General features: G+C 37.8%; 1 protein-coding gene across 6 annotated transcripts in view; it reads left to right on the top strand.

The window, feature by feature from the left end:
• LEF1 (lymphoid enhancer binding factor 1) overlaps nt 1-22508 on the top strand; it is a 102739-nt gene that overhangs the window by 39185 nt on the left and 41046 nt on the right. For all 6 annotated transcript variants that reach the window (XM_087935955.1, XM_026698235.2, XM_026698233.2 and 3 more), the window contains one exon: nt 18962-19094. In XM_087935955.1, the coding sequence (XP_087792081.1) occupies nt 18962-19094 (133 nt within the window). The remainder of the gene's footprint in view (nt 1-18961; nt 19095-22508) is intronic.

Here is a 22508-nt window from a genome sequence, read left to right as displayed (position 1 = left end):
AGGTTACTAAAGAGACATCGGACCTCACTTCCTCTGTGGTTGTTAACTCATTGTGGGTCGTAAGTAAGACATCGTGTGACTATGACTTGCAGTTTTATTACCAGTTTCCCCATTGATTCTGCTTGTGGAAAGCTGGTTGTGCAGTGATCATGTTAACAGCGAGATGTTGCAACAATTGGAAATGTCTGCCAGTTGCCAAACATCTGCATTGTAATGTCAAGTGCTAAATAGAGCAGTTGCTAAGTGAGGCTTATTTGTAGTAGTTGTATTTTTTTATGTAAATGAGAAGGGAAGAGTCTCCGATAAGAAGAATCTGAAAATAAGTGGCAAAAATCTTGCTATACCCACATGTACAGGTGTGAACTTTATTTTTCTTACCTTCAAATATAAATTGGCTGAATTCCAAAACAATTGAAGGTCATATCTGGTCATAGGCACACCTACATGTGCATACATCAGTGTAAACTCACTGTCTTTCAGCACCTGCATTTTACTGTTCCTACATGTCAGCCTTTTATGAAAAGCTATTGTTTGTACTTCTGTCTGGAAAAGCACAAGGTTATATTTTGGAACACAGCATCTACACATGGAAACATTGTTTCCTGTATGTGTGATTGAGCAGCATTTTTTAATCATTTTCTGCTAGAAAAGAGAAAGGGCTGTAAATTAGAGAGCAGCACAGTATTCTGTATCTGTTTCCCACCCAGTATTCATGTGCTATGTAGAAAATATATAATGATTAAAGACATTCTAACCAGTTTAAAAAAAATACATTAACACTTCATGAAGTCAAAAAATGCTACCTATTCTCTAGATTAGCAGTCCCCAACCTTTATGACTTGGCCCGGTGGGAGTGGGGGAGAACTGGCCTTTGCAAGTGGTGGATTGGTGCGTATGTGTGTGCACACTGGCCCGCCACTTGTGTGAGTCAAGCTATGTGCACACACTGGCCCCATTGCCCACATGAGTCAAGCTGTGGATGCACACACCAGCCTGCCATTCATGTGGCCCACTTCCAAACTTTCCTGGCCTGATAGTGGCCCCCAACCAGGGAGGTTGGGGACCCCTGCTTTAGGTTATTATACCAAGAAACATATTTGGGGACCAGTTTTGATGGTTTTATATAAAAAAAAGGATCTGTAGAAATGCAGGACCACTAGAGTTTCATTACAGATTAAAGGAAATACTGACTCTCAATGATGTAGTTAGCCTACAAAATTCATTTCTATGAGGTGATTGCTTCAAAAGGAGATTGGATCAATAAACCACTAGTTAAACTTAGCGCTTCCAGATTTGGAGTGGTATGTCCTTGGATTATCAATTGCTGGGGCTTAATTGAAGGAAAAGGGGCATGGTAGCAGTTTTTAGCTAATATATGTTGACCTAAACAAGCCACAATTCAGAGGAATGGATCTAGTTTAGGACTTGTATCTGCAACAACAAAAACCTGAGCAGTAGAGGCCAGACATGGAAGCAAAAAAAGGATATTTTGGGAAAAGATGGCCAAGAAAATTGTATTTCCATACAGTCACTAGAAGTTAGACTCAGCTCAGTCTTACATTAATTGTTTACTTGGTTTAAATTGGAATATAATCCTGACAATCCTCCACATTCCACCTACAAGTTTTGAGTTTTCAGAGATCATCTAAAGGAAATTAGATCGGCAAAGGTTGTTTTACCCTCTTGAAGTAGAATTTGTAGATAGTCAGTGGGCCCATAGAATCGTCAAGAGTTTAACACAACTGAAAGGATAACATCATCATCATCAAAGTTCTTAAGGTAGGACTTATATTCCTCTCTTATAGTTGCAGGGTGCTGTCTTTAAAACTTGTGAAGATTAGATTCCAGTCAGTGTGCGGAAATGGGTGCAGTATCTGCAGATATCATTCTACACTGTGGTACCAATTTGCCTAGAGCAGGAGTGTCAAATTTGCAATGACATGTTGTTGTCATGTGACATATTGCAACTTTTTCCCCCTTCGCTAAACTGGAGGTGGGCATGGCTAGTGCATCCAGCCCATGGAGGACGCATCCAGCCTGCCAGGTATCTGGCCTGCAGCCCACTTATTTGACACTCCTGGCCTAGAGCTTGTATGTATGAAAAAGATTAATATACTTCTACTAATACACTTCTTTTCTCTGCCCACTTTATAATTCTAAATTTATTGAGTTGTTTTGTATATTTATGTTCAGTGATAGGATTGTGTTTTGTTCTTTGCAGGTTGAGTCATTCAAAGTTTTCAGAAAGACCTGGTCTTGGCTGTACGAGTTTAGACTGTGAATAGAAAGAGATTCAAATAACTGAATGCTCACAGCTGCAATTTTAAAATCACATCATTGAGAAATTAAGTGTATTTAGGATAAGAGTAGAGTGGGATGCTTTTTGTGACACCTTATATTTTTGTACAATGATGGAAGAGAATTTTTGTCATATAAGACCTCACCTGAAATGTAAAATGGTCCTTTGAAGATGCAGGCACTGCACCTTGTAAAATTGCACCTTTCATTTGTTTCCATTTAGAGGCAGGAAATTTGCCAGGAAAATTGCATTTAGTTGAAAGTAAATTGTGCAGCAGATCAGTCTAGATTACTTGTGGTGAAAAGTTTTGAGAATTTTTTTTTAATTATTTCTTTTTTAGAACATGTATAGGTAGTCCTCAACTTATGACCACTATTTCTGTTGTTAAGTGAGACATTTGTTGAGTTTTGCTCCATGTTACGATGTTTCTTGCCATTGTTGTTAAGTGAATTTCTGCAGCTGATGAGTTAATAGTTTGATTGTTAAGTGAATTTGGCTTCCCCATTGACTTTGCTTGTCAGAAAGTCACAAAGGATTATCTTGGGGTGCAGCAATTGTCATAAGTATGAGTCAGTTGCCAAGTGTCTGAATTTGTATCACATGACCATGGAGATGCCGCAAAGGTTGTAATTGTGAAGAAAGGGTCATGTCCCGGGGTGGGATTCACATTTTTTAACAACAGGTTCTGTGGGCATGGCTTAGTTGGTGGGCGTGGCTTGGTGGTCATATGACTGGCTGGGTGTGGCCGACTCAATATCACTCACATTGAGGCACACATCTCCTCGCCTGGCCTCTCATGACTGTGGGGATGCTGCAAAAGTCGTAAGTGTGAAAAGCGGTTGTAAGTCACTTTTTTCAGTGTCATTGTAACTTTGAATGGTCACTCCACACAAGCAAGGTATCAGCAAAGGAGGGGAAAAAACTCCAGAAAAGTTCCTGAGACAGGAAGTCTAGTCCTGCCAAGAATGTAATAAGGGTTAGCAGAGAGGCAGTTTCTGTAAGCAACACCAGAATGTTTCCTTCCTGCCTTCCTCACAGGATTAGGCCAGTAATTTCTTCTAACAACTGGTTCTCTTAATTGCTTAGAATGTTAAGAACTGGTTCTAGCGAATAGGTGCAAACTGATAGTAATCCCACCCCTGGTCAAGTCACATTTTTCAGTGCCTTGTAATGCCTTTGAATGGTTCATTAAATGAACTGTTGTAAGTCAAGGACTACCTGTAATGCTAGTTTTCACCTTTATATAATACTTACAGAGACGAGGTATCAAATAATATAAAAACAATGAAACCATGTAACATTGTGGAAAATATATCAGGCAACTAATTCAGGCAGGGCAAATTCAGCTGTACTCTGGAAACTAAAAATTATCAAGTTTTATCATCTACCAAATGGATAGAATTCCAGTCAGGACTCCAGTCTTATTTCAGCTGTCTATTGCAAATATGAAAACCCTTCTGTATCTTTATGACCAGAAAAGCATATAAGTCAAGTGCTCCATTGGTATCTATGTCTTATTACATGCTTTATATGCCAAAATTTGTACATTGAATTGTTTTGAATTTGGTGAGAGAACACACCTCAGCTTAATTGACTCTTTTTGATTGCTATTATAAATATTAATGTTTATTTATTTTCTTCCTTGACAGACCAAGTAGTGCAGGGATGTTGAACTGGATTTCTTTGAGGGCTGGATCAGCATTGTAGTTCTTCTCCGCGAGCCAGCCCAAGGGCAGAAATACAGAAAGGATGTCTCCTGCAGTACCATGCTACATGTGTCCCTCACCCCTCATGCCCCGTTTTTGCAAGCAGAGGCACAGCAGGCCAGTCCTTTGCTATTTCCAGGCTGGCTTCATGGGCCAGATTTAAGCACCCCACAGGCCAGATTCAGCCTGCGGGCCTTGAGTTTGACGCCCCTGCTCTAATGCTTAGAAACAGATTGGGAATGAATGGTTTTTTTATTCTGAGAGTTACAGACAGACAACTTTTTCTTGTTTCTGATCCTATTAGTATTGGATGCATTCGGTTTAACAACCTTTTTCTCAAGACTCAGCTTGTCTGTAGACGTTATGAGTATGACATCTGGCATAGTCTGGGATGTTCTTGGTTTTTCTGTATCTCCTGTATTCATGGCTTGCCTGATTAACTGTTGTACGACTCAAAAGCTTACTTGCTCATTCTGATTAGACCTAATGATGAATTTATTATTCCAATTGTTGACCTGGGATTTTTTTTCTGATGACTCAGCAAAGAATGCTTTTCAGAGTTTTTAAAGGAATTTAACCAAAAAAAAAATCATGACTGAAGTCTTTAGTAAAGTATAGAGAAGCAAACAATCAACAGGAGAATCTACATTACTTAATTATAATAATTTGTTCTGTCTTTCCTGCTAACACATTTTTGTTACAGCAGATTTAACATACATGGAGTCTCTGTTTATCTAACAACAGCATTTTCAAATTGTCATAATCATTATGACAGAGATATCTGCCCATCAGACCCGGGGCTGAGTTATAACATTTATTTGGAATTATTAATAAATATTGAAAAGTAGAAGAATTTAGGTCTGACAACTGTTTTCATGCTTTCCAGAATTTTACATAAAGTAAACATTCAATCTCAATAAATCCTCTTGAAACAACAATTCTTCTCACACAATCTGTCCATCTAATTCAGCTCTCTATGCTGAGAATTATGGGAATTTAATCCACAATGTACAGAGAATGCTAGGTTGGGATTTTTCTCCTTCCATTGCTGGTTTCTATGATCAATGTAAATTATGATTGCCAGCTTATTATTAAAGAAATGATGCCTTGAGGTTAAGAAGTGTTTTGATTTTTTTAAAAACATCATTAAATCATCATCAGTGTTGGTTACTAAAACATCTTGCAAGCAAAAGCACTAAAGAACTGTGAGCAGGAAGGGGTGTTTAAAGGGTGTTTCCCCTTTTCCTTTAGAAATATTTCCTTTGAACTCTTCTCTCCTCCCTCTCTCTCTCTCTTGCTACACACAGAGGAAGATCATTTGGAGCAGACAAATGGCAGGAAGGAAAAACACATTTTCTCTATCTACTTCTCATCTGCTTTTGATTCCAAACTGCATCTGTAACTTTTTGTTGAGGCTGATTGACACATATGTGCTTTAGAATTTCTTCTTGCACTGGAGTTTACCATCTGAAGTGGCTCCTGTTGCGTCTTCTGGTGGCCACCACAATTTAAATTGTGTTATTTGAAAGACTTATTATTTGCTATTATAGATCAGCAAACGTTTGACTGTGCTGAAATCTGATCAAGAAATTCCTTTCTAAAAACCAAACTATGGAATTAGTTCATAAGAAGTGGGGCTACTTTATCGAGCTACTTCAATTCCAGATGCTAGAATGACTTGCTTCAAAGTAATATCACCTCACTTAAAAAGAAGTCAGCTGTAGCTTGCTTTAGATATGTCCTGGATACTGCTTTGCTCTGAAAGAATGGAAGGGACTTGTCAGTAAAGGCTCCCACTGAAATTAAACTTTCCTAGAGGATCGTGCAATCCTAGTATGGAGACATTTCTGAAGATCTGATTATCACGGGTACTTTTATCCAAGTTCTGAGCCAGAGATTCTAACTCTGCAGCAAGTGAAAAGGTTTCTGACCTATCTGGTTGACAATTTCATTTCTTTCAAATTCAAGTAAAAAGTTCAGATCCAAAAAAAATGGTTTCCATTTGAAAACAAAGTTAGACAAAGGATTTAATCAAAGCAGTTAATGTTACTATCTCAGCCAACTCCATTAATTTCAGCATCTATTTCCCCACCTACAAATATCTGGGCTTTTGAGGTATCTGTACCCTATTGTGGCTTGTATAAAGATGGAGATTTTTTATTGAATTCCATTTTTATGCCACCATTTATGTATGCCCATTGATGACTGCCATTTAAAGAGCCAGACTTACAATTAGTCAACCTGTTTTTTATTTTATAATTTGGCTTCCTATATGTATCCTTAGTTTTTATTAATTGTACCCCTTCCAGAAGCTTTTCTTTCTCTTCACCCTCCCCTTCCCCCATTGATTTGTTGCGATATATTTGTGTTGGTAATCCTTGTGAAAGTTGTTACAATTTTTTTTAACTAAAAAGCATTTTTTAAAAGTGAAAAAAAAAGAATTAGAGAGTGAATGTGATTGGGGAATCCATTTTAAAGTCATCTATAGCAAATCTTGATCGATTTGACTGAGTTTTCACAAAGGAATATGCAATTTAGGTCACAAATGAAAGGAATTCATTTCATGGCTCAAAATGCAAAATATTTTAAAAATCTCGTTCCAGTAAAAATGGGAGTGTGCTGGTGTACCAAAGACATAATTAGTTATTGAGAAATAATTGGCTTTGCTATTGTTATAAAGGTATCATCACTTGCAGAGCATTTGTTAAAAAAACAACTATAATATTGCAAAAGATGTGAAGCCTAGAATTACAGGTAATTTCTTAAAAGGTGTAATGCCCTCTTTTAGCTTAGTCAGTGAGGCTATTATAAGCCCATTCCCAGGCTAACAAGGTGGAATATTTCTTTACCGTTAACCTTCAGTGCTCATAATACATTATGACATCCATATGATAAGATGCTTTAAAGCATGACATGGGACTATTTATTTTTATAGCAGTGTGAAGTTCTGCGTTTTCTGGTTCAATTCTGCTGCACACCACATCCTGTACAAAGTATGCTACACCCTTCACCCTTACAGACACCACCTGAAAGGTTTCTTGTTGAGATGGAAGGGGACTAATAAAAACTCTGGAACTTCCTATTTTTTAAGGAGCTTTACATGAATTATAAGGTAGAAGAAATAACCAACTGTTACCCTGTTGTGACAGTATATAATCAGCTGAGGATGCCTTGTTGGTGATATAGTGATATCACTCAGAGACAAAGAAGAAGACTAGCAGGTTTAAACTGAAACATTCAGTTTAAAAATAGGCATGTATGAAATTCTAAGTCTGAAATAATACACAAAGTCAGAATGTATTGGTTGAGCTTTCTGAGAAGTGATAAACCTATTTTGACCAGATTTTAGTTGTGAGAGTATAAAGAAAAATCAGGAATCATCGGCGAAAAGCCTCTTTAGTAGCAAGGGTCCCTCTCTGTCTCTGTGTGTAGTCAAAGGAAGATGGATTTTTATATTTGAAATAAACCAATAACGTCACAGACAAAAAATATATATCAATAACTCATGTTTACACATATTGAAAAACTGTCTTGCTGAAAGTGTTCCTTTGGTTTCCTTGATCAGAAAAAGGATAGCAAGCGTTCTATGGTTTTCCTTATGTTGATTCAAAGCTAAACCTTCAGACTATTAATATTGACTATAGTTATTGATTTTAACTATACACCTTAGTGCAACAAAATGGTGTATACTAAGCCAAATTCAAAATTTTGTACCATGATATAAAACTCTGCACAGCTTGGAGTCTTGGTATTTAATATATTATCCCATTTTTATGTACCAGTGTGGAAATGTCCAATCTGGAAATTAAGTTGGAGTAGGGATGTTATCTAGAACAGTGGTCTCCAACCTTTTTGGCTCTGTAGATTGGCAGTGGCAAGGGGGGAAGGGATGGTTGCACATGCGTGCCCACCGCTTAACACAAATGATTCCCAATGGACTACAGATCAAATCAATCTGTGGACCAGGGGTTAGGGATCCCTAATCTAGAAGATGCTTCACTTGGTAGTCACTCAGTATGCAGCAATGCAAGAGGAAACTTTTTAATACAGACTCTAAATATGGGATTCCTATCAGTTTTGCCTGTAAGTGGGAGGAGTGGCAGAATGTGGGGGTGGAGTCAACAGAGGAACTAGTCTACATAGCTACAAAGTCCAACCCCCTCTTGAATTCAATTGACCCTAATCTAACATCAAGATACCATTAGTTTACCATTAGTTGAGTAGATCCTTGTGCATAGGCATAATTAGAAACAAATCAGTTTATTTGGAACTTCACACATTGTCCTTATCTTTTGCCATGGCAGTTTCACTAAAGGCCTATTTTTACATGAGACTTTTGCCTGAAACCTGCTGTATCACGTAGTACATTCCTGATACATGAACTTGTTTTAAAATTTCAGTTTTTGGAATTTTGCCTAACTCAAACCCTGATTTATTTGATTTACTTCTCATTGCTTTGAGATTACTTTTTGTGAAAAATGGTAGCTGTAAGTATTACAGGAAATAATATTAAAATATATATTCACAATACACATTTTCTATGTTTCTATGTGTAGTTTATGATCTTGGGACAGGAGACAATTTACTTAAAAGAAATGGAGTGTAAGGAGATATATTTGCATTTGTTTTTTAAAAGTACAGTGTAGAAATTTTTAAATAATAGGATGTTTAAACTATTGGAGTTTACTTATTTCTAGTATTTATTTATACAATATAGCACATATTAGTCTTTTCCAACACTATGCTCTCTAGATACTGTATTTCAGCATGTTGTTGAAAAAGGTTTAGAGTTGAAGAAACCATGGAAGGGAAAGCTGCCATATATTTGGGTTTTTTTTAAAGTGGTTGTGTACTTGTTTATGCTCTGAAAGAAATTATGTGGAAGCCTCATTTTAATAAGAAGACAACCCATGAAGATTAATAATTTTTTCTCTTTTTTCCAAAGTATACATAACATTTAAGCCTGAACAATGAAAAAGCTTCATTGATCTTACAATCAATAAGTAAATTAATCAAGGCATATATGAATGATGGAATATACTATCAATGGTTTTAAAATGATTTATAATTGCTTACAACTATGGGTACAAATGAAACAATTGTTAATTTGGAACTTGGAACAAAGTACGCATTTGAAATGTGCCATAGAAAATTTCCAGTTAACTTAGTGAAACAAAACTTATCTGGTCTTTGTTTCGTACTAAACTCAATATGTTTTGTCATGCCCTTGTTGGAAACTGACTCCGAGGGAGAGGAGGAACAGTGAGAGGAGAAACAGCCAACAGGGAATGGAAGTGTGGCTCCGGAGGTTGTGGAGGAAGCTGGGGAAGGGCATAGGCCAGCTGGGCAGTCAGAGGAGGACCCAGGCCCATCCCCTCTCCATCCTAGGGCACGCAGGGAGGAGAGGATAAGGGAGAAACGTAAATGGCGTGGTCTACGGGAGAGGAAAAGGCCTTGATCCCCTTCATGGGCTGCAGCTGTGAGAACCAGTTAAAAGGACGGACTGCGCATGAGTCAGTGCTGGAAACAAAGCGTGAAAATATTTCTAGTCTGTCCATTCTTACCTGAGTTTGGCATCCTTCCCAGTGTGTATTCCGATATCTGTGGACGTTCTCAAGCCCTTATCTTGCATGGTTCCCTTAATTGCTTCAGTGTAGTTTGTGTTGTTTTTTCTATTTATAATTTATAGGTATTTTTAGTTTAAACGGCATTTCCTCCTTTTTGCAACTTTGTGGGGGAGTTTTTGTCTCCAGTGAAGGATATTTGGAGCTTTGAAGCCAAGTTGAAGGAATTAAAGGGACTTCACCTGTTTTTGTGCCTGTGTTGTTTTTGTATCCCACCCTGGGTCATCACATGTTTTGACTAACCGGTTTAATCTTGTTTTCCTTCCTAGGACTACAAGAATAACTGAGGTTCTGGATGTCTGTCATCAGACTAGCATAAACTGTATGACTTTTTATCTGTTTTGGAAATATTGGGGACAATTTATCTCTCACCTCTTAGAAAGATCTGTTGAGATAAGAATTTGTTATTAGGAAACCTTCAACAGTTATTGTTTCTTTAAACAAACCCTCTAAATAGCTTGTAGGACAAAAGGTGTAGCTAATCTTTTAAATATTTCTTTTAATTAGCATGTTCCCGTGAGTAGTCTGAAGACAAATGCATCTGGCCTAAAAATAAAGCCAAGCAGGCCTAAATTGTACCTCATTAATCTATGTGAGATAATCTTAATTTTTTTAAAAAAGCCATTGTCCAGGTTTTCTGTAAGCAATGCATAATTGATGAGATCAATTAACAAATTTGGCTTTTTTTTTTGCCATCCTATCAAAGCATAACCCCAGGAAAAGAAAACCCAACTTGTTTTTTTTCTGGTATTTTCCCTTGACTAAAAGAAGTTATTAAATAAAACAAAAATATGATGAGGTGGTGGTGCTTCCTAACTCATGACTAATGTAATATTAATAAGACTATTCACAACATGTGGAAAAATAAAAAACCAAGAAAGTATCTTCAGCCAAATAGAATCTCTGCATCAGGAATAAAAGTTAAAGAAATACAAGACCACATGCAAAAATGTTGTTTTCACAATTTTATGGGAAATAATTTCCAATAGATGTCTAAACTAAGCTCTAGATAACTGTGTGATGTTTAAGCTTGTATTGGCTTGTTCCAGGTCTGCATTTCCATAATATGTAGCAGCCAAATACTAAGATTGCTGAGCAAGATAACCTATCAGCATTGAATTTGTGAAAATATCAGAGAAAGCCTTTTTATCATATGATATAACCAATATAAGGAATGCTTCTTCCTGGAGGACTGGTTGGAACAAATAACTTATTTACCGAGATGCTTTAGCACTGATTGATTGTAGGTTTATTTGTTCCTTTATTGATGCCCTTGAGTGGCTGAATATTGGATAGCATATTTTAATTTAATATATTTATTATGCAGAATCCTAAGATTTAACAAAATACTAATATTGCATAATGATGGGAATATGGGAATGGTGTTTTATTACACCCCATCAGATCAGTGCTAGTTTTTAGGGAGTACTTAGATCAGGGATTTCAAACTCAATTTTAATTGAGGCCTGCATCAGGACTGTGTTTGACCTCAAGGGGCCAGGGTGGGTATGGCCAGCTTGACATCACTTATGTCGGGGACACCTGTGGTGGCCGAGTACTCTGCCAGCCAAAATGGAGCTCACGCAGCCCACCTGAACTCTGTTTTCACTGGCAGAGGCACCGCAGGCTGGTCCTTTGCTGTTTCCAGGGTGGCCCCACAGGCCAGATCTAAGCACCCTTTGGGCCGGATCCAGCCCCTGGTCCTTGAGTTTGATATCACTGCCTTAGATGAATTTATTATTGATGATCTTTCCTCAGATTTCAATTCTTCCAATGATGCACCTCATTATATTATAGTTGAGTCCATCCATCCTGCTGTTGCTTGTCTTCTTTTTCCCTTCTACCTTTTCCAGCATTATTGATTTCTCCAAAGAGCTAGGTCTTTGCATAATGTGAACAAAATACGGTAATGAAACCCTGGTTATTTTTGCCCAGAGTGAGAACTCTAGATTGATTTGTTCTAAACTTTAGCTTCCATAAAGTATCACAGAAAAAACTATTGCCTGCATGAGTCTGATTTTTGAAGCTTTAAACTCTTTCTAAATAGCTTTTTTAAAGCTTTCATTGATACTCTACCAAGTGCTGCTCTGTGGCATAGTTCATGAAGCTGGTCCCTTTACTGTTTATAATTGATCCTAAAAAGCAAAAACTATCCTACTGTTCAGCATTTGCACTGTCTGTTTTAAGGCAGGCCATCCTACCTATTGTCATTTGTTTGGTTTGGTTATATTGAATCCTAGTTCCATTTTTTTCACTGTATCCTTTTACTAGACCTTGGAGAACATTTACACTTTCAGTTATTAGTATAGTGTCATTGATATAGTGCAAGTTATTTAAGTTTCTTCTTCACATTTTAAAACTACCGTTGACATCCAATCTAGTTTTAGATTTTGCATACGGGTTAAATGAATAAGGAGTGGATTATATAGTCTGGCCTCACTGCTTTGCCAAACCAGAGTTAGACTGTCTTTGCCATGTTGTATCTATTCTCTTATCTTTCTGCCCTGTGTATAAATTGCGTATGAAAACAAAGAGATTTGTGGTTTTGATTTCACTCAGCTGTTTCTAACGCCAGAGTGAACAATCCGGCATCTCCATATCCAGGTAAGGCTTTCATCTGCATTAGATGGTCCTAAGGATATAGTACATGCTTCTTTTTTTGATATTAGTTTGTTGATTGATCTGTTCCAATCTGTTAGGCTTTCTGTCATTCTCCAAAATTTCTGGAAAAGTTTAGTTAAAAACTTTACAGATTTTTCTTCAATTGCTTGATCTATTTCTGTGGCCCTCTGACTTGATAATAAATGAAATGATCTAGCTTCATTTTCTGACACTAGAAGCACTTGCAATTGGAACATATCTTCTAAGGTACCTTGAATGTTGACATCTCTACTATTCAGAATACTTTTTCCATCCTAGCCTGATTTTTTATTGATTATCCCCCTCCCCATATCTACATATATCACTGCAGCCAAATAAAGGGGTCCCTTATTTTAAATAGGCAGTTAGAATAACCTTCATGTCTTGGATGATCTTCATTAGATTATATACTCTTGGCATACATTCCCTGCAATGGCTCCCTATACCATGATGAGGCTATAGGACTTGAGAAGAGATAAGAGCCATAGGTGATATTGTTAAATATGCAGTGTGATCAGCCAATAGCTGCCTTTCTAAATCTGAGTTCCTAGAAATAATTTTAACTATACCTCATCAGTTTGATCTGGAATTCTAGGAATTAGTGCCTTATAGAGGCACTGAGGTTTTAGAAAGCTATCCTACTGGTAACAATTGTCAGGCATATGCAATTATGCACTGAATTATTTCAAATATTATATAAAGACATTTTACAATACTATAAAATATTATATACAATACTATATATAATTGTACTATAAAATTATATAATTAATGAAGTGTTGAAGACATAACGTTTTAGAAGGGCCCATGTGCTTTCTAAGGACATTTTATGGTTGCTCACACTCAGCCAAATGTTTAGCCTGAATTTGATATTTTGTCCACTAATCAAATACTTTCCAAGAAATTGAGAAAGGCATATTTTGCAAGTGCCAATCAAGATTTTTGGAATGGCACCCAGTGTGCTGATAACCATGGCCAGCTTTCATTTTCAGTTTTCAGATATTTATACTTTGTGATGTTCTCCGAATCTTTGTCCTCTATTTTACTATCTCCTGGTATTGCTACATCAATTATCCCCATTTACTTCTTCCCAACTACAGTTAAATTTGGTGTCTTATGCACTAAGACTTTATCAGTTTTTGTTCAGAAATCCCCCAATGTTTCAACCTATTCATTTTTTAGTTATTTAATTAATAACTGTTGTTATTTTTCAACTCTATGGTCCTATCAATTTTTCATTACCGGCACATGATAATTTTTACAGATGTTGCAGTGACTCATTTTGGCAACTATGGTATGTTATTGTTTATACTGTAATCAGTTTGTGCTGTCTTCTTATATGAGCTTAGTATATGATCAGCTGTTTCCTCTGCTCCTTGCATAATTTCACTTTGAATCATTTGATGATTTTTTCAGTTCTGGCCTTGATTGCCTTCATTCAAATAGCTTGCTCTTGAACAGCAAAATCAAACTTTCAGTTTCTTTTTTTAAATGTTTCATTTGTAAGCCATTGCCAGTTTTTACCTTTATCCACTTTCCCTTTCATCATTTGTAGAAATTGACTATGTAATACTTTTCTTCTCAGCATTCTGTTATTGTTTTTATCACATTACTTCATATTCTTGTTCTGTTTACCGTACATTCAATAAGTTCCAATTTTTAATGTGCATCACTACTGGCGGTCTTTTACATAAACAGCCAATGAGTGCTTTTCTTCTTTTACAACTTCTTTGACTTGAAGTAAATTCCCCACCCCACCCCCAATTTCTGCAGTGAAGCTATAATCTTATAATCTTATAACTGGGGGAATGTAATACATAGTGAATAGTTATGAGCTTTCTTGTTTTGGGGTACAAACAGTCAAGTTTCGCTTGCATTCAGTTAATAATTCTAGTAGTATATTATATGATAGGTATTGATGCTTTGATGCTGTTTCACTATATATTGTCTTTAGCATTTCTTTCACACTTTGGATGTTTTCTAATGTTTACTAATCTCCATACTTGATGTTATCCAACTGTAAAATGCCCAGAAATTTGTAAGCTTCATCCTGATGGCTCTGAAAGGTTTGACCATTCGGCATTTTTATTCCAGTTGTGATTGTACCCCAATTTATCTCTACTATAGCATAATTATCTAAGTCAAATTCTATTGCTATATCTCTGCCAAGACATGGTATATGTCAATGACTGTATTTCAATTTCTGATTTTTAAAAAATCATCATTATTATTTAAATGTCTATGCCATCTGACTCTTGGAGACTCGGGGTGTTTTACAAATCATTTCAAACATTATAAAAAGACACTGAAAGTGACAAGAAACAAAAAAAGTAAACAAATGTGGTGTAACAAAACAAAAGACAAAGAAAAGCAAGTTGAAAGGAGGCCTCAGTCACCCTGACCAAAGGTCTGGGCAGAGTCATAAACACACTTTCCTGACTAAAATGTGGAGCTTTAGGTCAAATTTCTACTTTCAGTTTGTCCCATCATTGTATGGACGATCCACCTTTTGTTTAAAGGAAGAGTGAATCTACCTAAAGTGGGTTAGGTATCCAGATTTGTCTTCTCTGGACACGAAGCAGCCACAACAGAGGTGGTATTCAGCAGGTTCTGACCAGTTCTGGAGAACCAGTAGCGGAAATTTTGAGTAGTTTGGAGAACAGGTAGCGGAAATTTTGAGTAGTTCGGAGAACCAGCAAATACCACCTCTGATTGGAGATTTTACAGTATCCTTCCTCTGCCACATTCACCAAGCTACACCCACAGAACCAGTTTTTTTAAAAAATGAATCCCACCACTGAGCCACAATGCCAAACCATTGGAATTTTTAAAGGAGCTGCTAGAAGCAGCATGAGAAATGAACAATTTACACGACTTGTGTAGAATTGTCTTTAATCTGTTCTGTTGACTATAACACAGAGGGGGGAGGGTACAACAATTGTAGAAATACTCTTCTCAAATAATTTAGCATTTCATCAACTACAGCTAAGTAAGCAAATGGATCATTTTATTTATAAAAGGAAAGAAGGTAAAAAGAGCCCTTTGTGGAAAAGAAAGAAACACAATGGCATTATAATGATAGTGTTTAGTTTGGAAATTAGTTTTGGAAGGAGTTGCCCTTAAGCACAAATGTTATAGTTGGCTTCTCACATGTTCTGAGGGCGATGTGTTGCTGTAAACATCTACCTTGAATGCAGCTTGCATAATCTCAGATATATTTGTTCAAAAAAAAAATCTACCCAGTCAATTAGGTCTTATAGGTATCTGGAAATAGTTATTCAATGTTTATCAATATGTGTTTTCTTTTAAAATGGGGGGATGCATTGCGACTTAGAATATTTCTTGCATGCTAACTCATATATCTTAATGGAAATTCATTCTGCTCTATTATTTCGTGACAAATAATGGACCGAATGCTTAATGGCGTTCAACCACTTATGAGTGGCACTGCTTTTTCTCTCTCCTGCTTGTGCATGCACATATGTGCATGCTCTCTCTCTCTCTTGCAAAATATAAGACAAGGCCAAAGCTTAAATTAAAATCCTCAGGTTCTTATCTCCTTCCCACAGGAAAGCAAATCTATGTTGAAAACCGTAAAATTAAGAGGAGAGGAAGGATAGCATAATTTAGCAAAAATCCATGAAGAAGATTCTGAGCTGTATGACTGGAGGGATAGGTCAGACATTAAAATGATACTACTTGCTAATGCAAGTTCCTTAAGGTAGTGCTCTGGAAACAAGGGAAAGTATGCAAAGAAAAAGTAGCAGATTAAAAAAAAATGTGGCATTTTTATAGTGGCAATAAAACACAGATATTGGTACTGTGTTTGAAATATGGTTTATCATACAAACAATATATGATTTAAATAATGTCAATGAAAAAAAAATATATTTTTAGTTTTCACTATTTTATGAGTGGAGGTTTAATGAGCAATATCTGCATTTTGGAATGAATTTCTCTTCACTTCCCAGAAGCCTATCCGACATGAATGTGTATTTGTGATTATTTCAAAGAATGCTGAAAGGGTTTTTGCACACAGTGTTTTCAAATTATACTGAGATTTTTTTTCTTGAGTGCAGAAAAGGGAGAATGAACCAAAGAACATGATTTAATAATGCAAATGAGTCTGAGACATTTTTCATGTTTCGCATAGATGTATGTATGGAAAGAAAAGGGGGGATTACTGTGGTAACTCTAATACTTTTCAGCTTGAGGGGATTGTTGCACCCATCAACAGAATAGCTTGATTTCTTTCCATGCTTCAGAGAAGACTTCCTTTACCTTGACTATTGAATTCCATTTTGTAGCAAGAGCATTGCTTCTCTTTTAAGGAAGACAGAAAACACTATGCAACTGATAACACCCCAATCGCTAAAAGCTGAGTAGGGTCAGATCAGGTTTGTATTTGGATGTAAGACCTAGGGCTGCAGACTAGAAGTTGGAAAGAATTGTAAAAAAAAATTGCAAAAACATTTTTTTCATCATTAAAACTGCAAAGAACACTGCTTGTTGTGGTAGTTACTAAGAATCGAGCCCTATTTGAAAAAGTCTCTACCTAGCTATGATCCATGGATCTTTATAGCACATTTGTTTTATTTAATATGAGGCCAAATAAGTTGTTTGATCTTAGCATCAGACCTCTGTGATTCAGCATTGGTAGTATTAGACTGCAGTCCTATACTTACATGCTCACAAGTGATCTGTGTTTGTATTTAGGCTGGACAGGAATGTCTAAAACAGGAGCCTTTAAGACAGGGGTGTTAAACTCAAGGCCCATGGGCCGAATCCGGCCTGCAAGGTTCTTAGATCTGGCCTGCGTGGCTGCCCTGGAAACAATGAAGGACTGGCCTGCGGTACCTCTGCCAGTGAAAATGGAGCTCGCAAAGGCCACACATTGCCCTCCCAGGCTCCGTTTTCAGCTGCAACAGCCTCCTGCAGCCCTCTGTCAGCAAAAACGAAAGCCGGGAGGGTCATGTGCAGCCCTCCTGGTCTCCATTTTCACTGGCAGAGGGCTGCAGGATGTTGAGCTGACCATGCCGACCCTGACCATGCCCACCCCAGCCATGCCCACAACTCCCCCGCCCAACAACCCTATATTGTGGCCCTCTATGAAATTGAGTTTGACACCCCTGCTTTAAGATCTTATTGTTTTGTTTAAAATAATAAAAAATAGCTTGGTGTGCTGTGAAGGAAAGTCTTTGGTACAATATTGTCTAGAATGTCTTTTAATCCCTTTAGCAACCTTGTAGAGAATGAGGAGTGGATGGGTTGACTCTTAATATTTTGTTTAGAAATATTCCCATCTGCCCAGTACAACTCATCAAGGTAGGATTAGATGAAGTTACAAAATATTCTCAGACTTCTGGTAAATCAGCATTTTGTGGCCATACGTACTATAACGATCAATATTTGTAGTGGTTGCAGTGATAAAAGTTTTTATGGGTAGTTTCTAACCTTTTGTAATTATTACTCCATGTTAGCTCTACAATGTATTATGGCTAGCCAAATTTTTATATTCTCCTACCTGATTTTTGATGGGTGATGGTGGCTCAGTGGCTAAGACACTGAGCTTGTCGATCAGAAAGGTCAGCAGTTCGGTGGTTCGAATCCTTAGCACCGCGTAATTGAGTGAGCTCCCATTATTGTCCCAGGTTCTGCCAACCTAGCAGTTTGAAAGCATGTAAAAAGTAGAGTAACCACTTCTGTGGGAAAGTAACAGCATTCCATGCGCTTTTGGTGTTTAGTCATGTGGCCATATGACCACAGATACATCTTTAGAGAGCACTGGCTCTTCAGCTTTGTAACGGAGATGAGCACCGCCCCTAGAGCTGGAAATGACTAGAACGTATGTACGAGAGGAACCTTTACCTGATTTTTGCTGTATGAAATGAGTAACAAAATGAAGTGTCTGCCAATCCCTGGCTGCTTATTATGCAGATAGTGGGGAGGATGGTGGGGAGGACTAATATTTGATCAATGGCTATTGTTTTGAATTAGACAGGGTGGTTGAGTTCACCCATTGTCCTGAACCTAGCTTTATTTGATTTTACTTTCACATGTCTTATATACCCAGTCATTTTATTACTCATGATACTGGCTTGATAGTCTGGATAAATACAGTTTTTGTGGCTTATTCAACAAACCATTATTTAAATCTCCACTTATTGTGAGAGTTAGCATGTGTGAGTACAGGTAGTCCTCAATTTACAACAGTTCACTTAGTGACCACTGGAGGCTAAAACATACAACGAACGGTTGTAGGAACTGGGCTTGGCTAGTCTAATAAAGAGAAGGACCAGGGAGGACATGATAGCAGTCTTCCAATATTTGAGGGGCTGCCACAGAGGGGAAGGGGTGAAGCTATTTTCTAAAGGACCTGTAGACCAGACAAGGAATAATGGATGTAAACTGAGCAAGGAGAGATTTAACCTGGAAATAAGGAGAAACTTTCTGACAGTGAGAACAATCAACCAATGGAACAGCTTGCCCTCGGAAGTTGTGGGAGAGCCATCAGTTGAGACTTTCAAGGAGAGATTGGACTGCCATTTGTCAGAAATGGTGTAGGGTCTGGGGGAGAGGGGTTGAACTAAATGACCTACAAAGTCCCTTCCAACTCTGATTATCTGTTACCTGTTTAAGAAAAAACAAGCGAAAGAAAGCAATGCTATTCAAGCCTTTCTTTTTGTTTGCAGTCCAACAAAGTCCCTGTGGTGCAACCTTCCCATGCAGTCCATCCTCTCACGCCACTCATCACCTACAGCGATGAACACTTTTCTCCAGGGACACACCCTTCACATCTCCCCTCAGATGTCAGCACAAAACAAGGTGAGCTAATCCTTCCATTTTTACAGCTTTTGAAAATCTTCTCTCGAGTTTTCTTTTGAGAGCCTCAGATGCTGAAAAAGGATGTTTTCATACTATGAGGGCGAAGGTTCATTCTCCGAGCTTGTGGGTTGGATTCCAAACGTTTCGTTACCAGGCTAGGTAACAGCTTCAGCAGGGTTTAAGGGATTTTCATGCTATCTTATAGTACTGCTGCATTCAGGTACCTAGGATTTCCATTTTTCCTGATTATTCCAGTCCTGATGTATTTGAAGCGGAACCCAGTTCTGAAATATCTCTGAGTTGTTGTTTTTGAAAATTTGGGTCCCGTTAAAGGAAAAGACAATGCTATTATTGCTTTCTGTTACTAGCCATATGATATATTAAAGATTAAAATAATCTTTCTTTAAAAGAATCCAAATTTCTTCCCTCTCATGTAATGTTATATTTGCAGTACAGGTGTTCCTCATTCAGCTACTATTGGGTGTGGTAACTTGGTTGTTGAGGGCAGCATGGTAGCTCAGCAAGTAAGATGCTATAGTTGTTGGTTGAAAAGCTGGCAGCCTAGGTTCAAGAGCTGAGAGCCACATGGGATGAGCTCCTCCCCTCCCCTCAGCTTCTGCCAACCTAGCAGCATGCAAATGAGAATAGGTAAATAGGTACCACTTCAGTGGGAAGGTAACAGCGCTCTGGGACATTATGCTGGCCACATGACCACAGAATTATCTTTGGACAGTGCTTGCTCAATGGCCTTGAAATGGAAATGAGCAGTGCCCCCTATAATGTGCAATAACTAGCAGAGTAAAATCCTTTACTCGTTTACCTTTTTTTAAAACTTGGTCCTTACCCAAAGTGGTTGCAAAAGGAAACTCTGACTGTTCTTAGGATTGTACCTCGGCTTTCTTTTGCTTTCCAGATACAAAGATCATAAGGGAAAGGATTGGTCACAAAGTTATTTTTTTTTATCATTGTCATAACTGCAAATGGTCCCTAAATGAGGCAGTTGCTTGACTAGATAGTTTGACTAGATAGTTTCAATTTGCTCTCAGGCACTTTAGTAAGATTAACTTGATCAAATGTTTTTGAAAAGAATTGCCTAATTTATATTTTCTAATATATTTACATCAGTAAGTAGCCATTTGAATCATATCCAAAATTATATTTATATCAACTTCACATCTCTCTGGATAGCAGAATATGCCAACTGCCTATTGATGGCCAAAAACCGATTCATGGGTGTTTTTAGTCATCTTTGTGCAACACTGTTGGCTAAAATGAGAGACCATGCAGTGATCAATAATGATTTGTTTATCTTACTTCTCTTGCTTTGCAAACCTCATTCCAAGTGTAAAACTAGTTTCTCTGTTTAAGGTCATCTAATCATTGTGCTGTATCTTTGTAGATTTTATAATGTTTATAAAATAAAGTAGAATGAGTGGTATGGTGGCCTAGAGGTGGAGCTGTCGCCTCACAATCAGGAGGCTGTGAGTTTGATCCTAGGTAGGGGCAGGTATTTCTCTCTCTGGCATGATGAGAATATATCTGCTGAATATAATTCCACATTGGCAACAGGAAGGGCATCTGGCCAGTAAACACTCAGCTCCATTCAGTTGCCCAGACTCCATCCTGCAAGGGATTATGGGGTCATTAAATGAAGGTGATGATATAAAGTAGAACCCTCCAGTGTAGTATATACAGGTGAAACTCAAAAAATTAGAATATTGTGCAAAAGTTCATTTATTTCAGTAATGCAACTTAAAAGGTGAAATTAATATATGAGATAGACTCATTACATGCAAAGCAAGATAGTTCAAGATGTGATTTGCCATAATTGAGATGATTATGGCTTACAGCTCATGAAAACCCCAAATCCACAATCTCAGAAAATTAGAATATTGTGAAAAGGTTCAATATTCTAGGCTCAAAGTGTCCCACACTAATCAGCTAATTAAGCCATTACACCGGCAAAGGGTTCCTGAGCCTTTAAATCGTCTCTCAGTCTGGTTCAGTAGGAATCACAATCATGGGAAAGACTGCTGACCTGACAGTTGTGCAGAAAACCATCATTGACACCCTCCATAAGGAGGGAAAGCCTCAAAAGGTAATTGCAAAAGAAGTTGGCTGTTCCCAAAGTGCTGTATCAAAGCACATTAATAGAAAGTTATGTGGAAGGGAAAAGTGTGGAAGAAAAAGGTGCATAAGCAGCAGGATGACTGCAGCCTGGAGAGGATTGTCAGGGAAAGGCCATTCAAATGTGTTGGGGACTTTCACAAGGAATGGACTGAGGCTGGAGTCATTGCATCAAGAGCCACCACACACAGACGGATCCTGGACATGGGCTTCAAATGTCATATTCCTCTTGTCAAGCTGCTCCTGAACAACAAACAACGTCAGAAGCGTCTTACCTGGGCTAAAGAAAAACAGAACTGGTCTGTTGCTCAGAGGTCCAAAGTCCTCTTTTCTGATGAGAGCAACTTTTGCATCTCATTTGGAAACCAAGGACCCAGAGTGTGGAGGAAGAATGGAGAGGCACACACTGCAAGATGCTTGAAGTCCAGTGTGAAATTTCCACAGTCTGTGTTGATTTGGGAAGCCATGTCATCTGCTGGTGTTGGTCCATTGTGCTTCATTGAGTCCATTAAGTCAACGCAGCCATCTACCAGGAGATTTTGGAGCACTTCATGCTTCCTTCCACAGATGAGCTTTATGGGGATGCTGACTTCATTTTCCAGAAGGACTTGGCACCTGCCCACACTGCCAAAAGCACCAAAACCTGGTTCAATGACCATGGGATTACTGTGCTTGATTGGCCAGCAAACTCGCCTGACCTGAACCCCATAGAGAATCTATGGGGCATTGCCAAGAGAAAGATGAGAGACATGAGACAGAACAATGCAGAAGAGCTGAAGGCCGCTATTGAAGCATCCTGGTTTCCATAACACCTCAGCAGTGCCGCAGGCTGATAGCTACCATGCCATGCCGCATTGAGGCAGTAATTGCTGCAAAGGGGGCTCAAACCAAGTACTGAGTACATATGCATGCTTATACTTTTCAGAGGTCTGATATTGTTTTATGTACAATCCTTGTTTTATTGATTGCATGTAATATTCTAATTATGTGAGATTGTGGATTTGGGGTTTTCATGAGCTGTAAGCCATACTCACCACAATTATGACAACTCACGGCTTGAACTATCTTGCTTTGCATGTAATGAGTCTATCTTATATATTAGTTTCACCTTTTAAGTTGCATTATTGAAATAAATGAACTTTTGCACGATATTCTAATTTTTTGAGTTTCACCTGTATCATAATCTAAAAACAATGCCTCATTTTTTTCTATATTTCTTAATCAGGCATCACTGCAGGAATAATTTGCCAGTTGTTGTTTTTTTTAAATGGGTGTCCTATGTTCTTA

Source organism: Pseudonaja textilis, chromosome 6 (genome assembly GCF_049901715.1).
Source record: "Pseudonaja textilis isolate UNSWEBS1 chromosome 6, rPseTex1.2, whole genome shotgun sequence".
NCBI lineage: Eukaryota > Metazoa > Chordata > Lepidosauria > Squamata > Elapidae > Pseudonaja > Pseudonaja textilis.
This window is presented reverse-complemented; position numbering and strand designations above follow the sequence as displayed.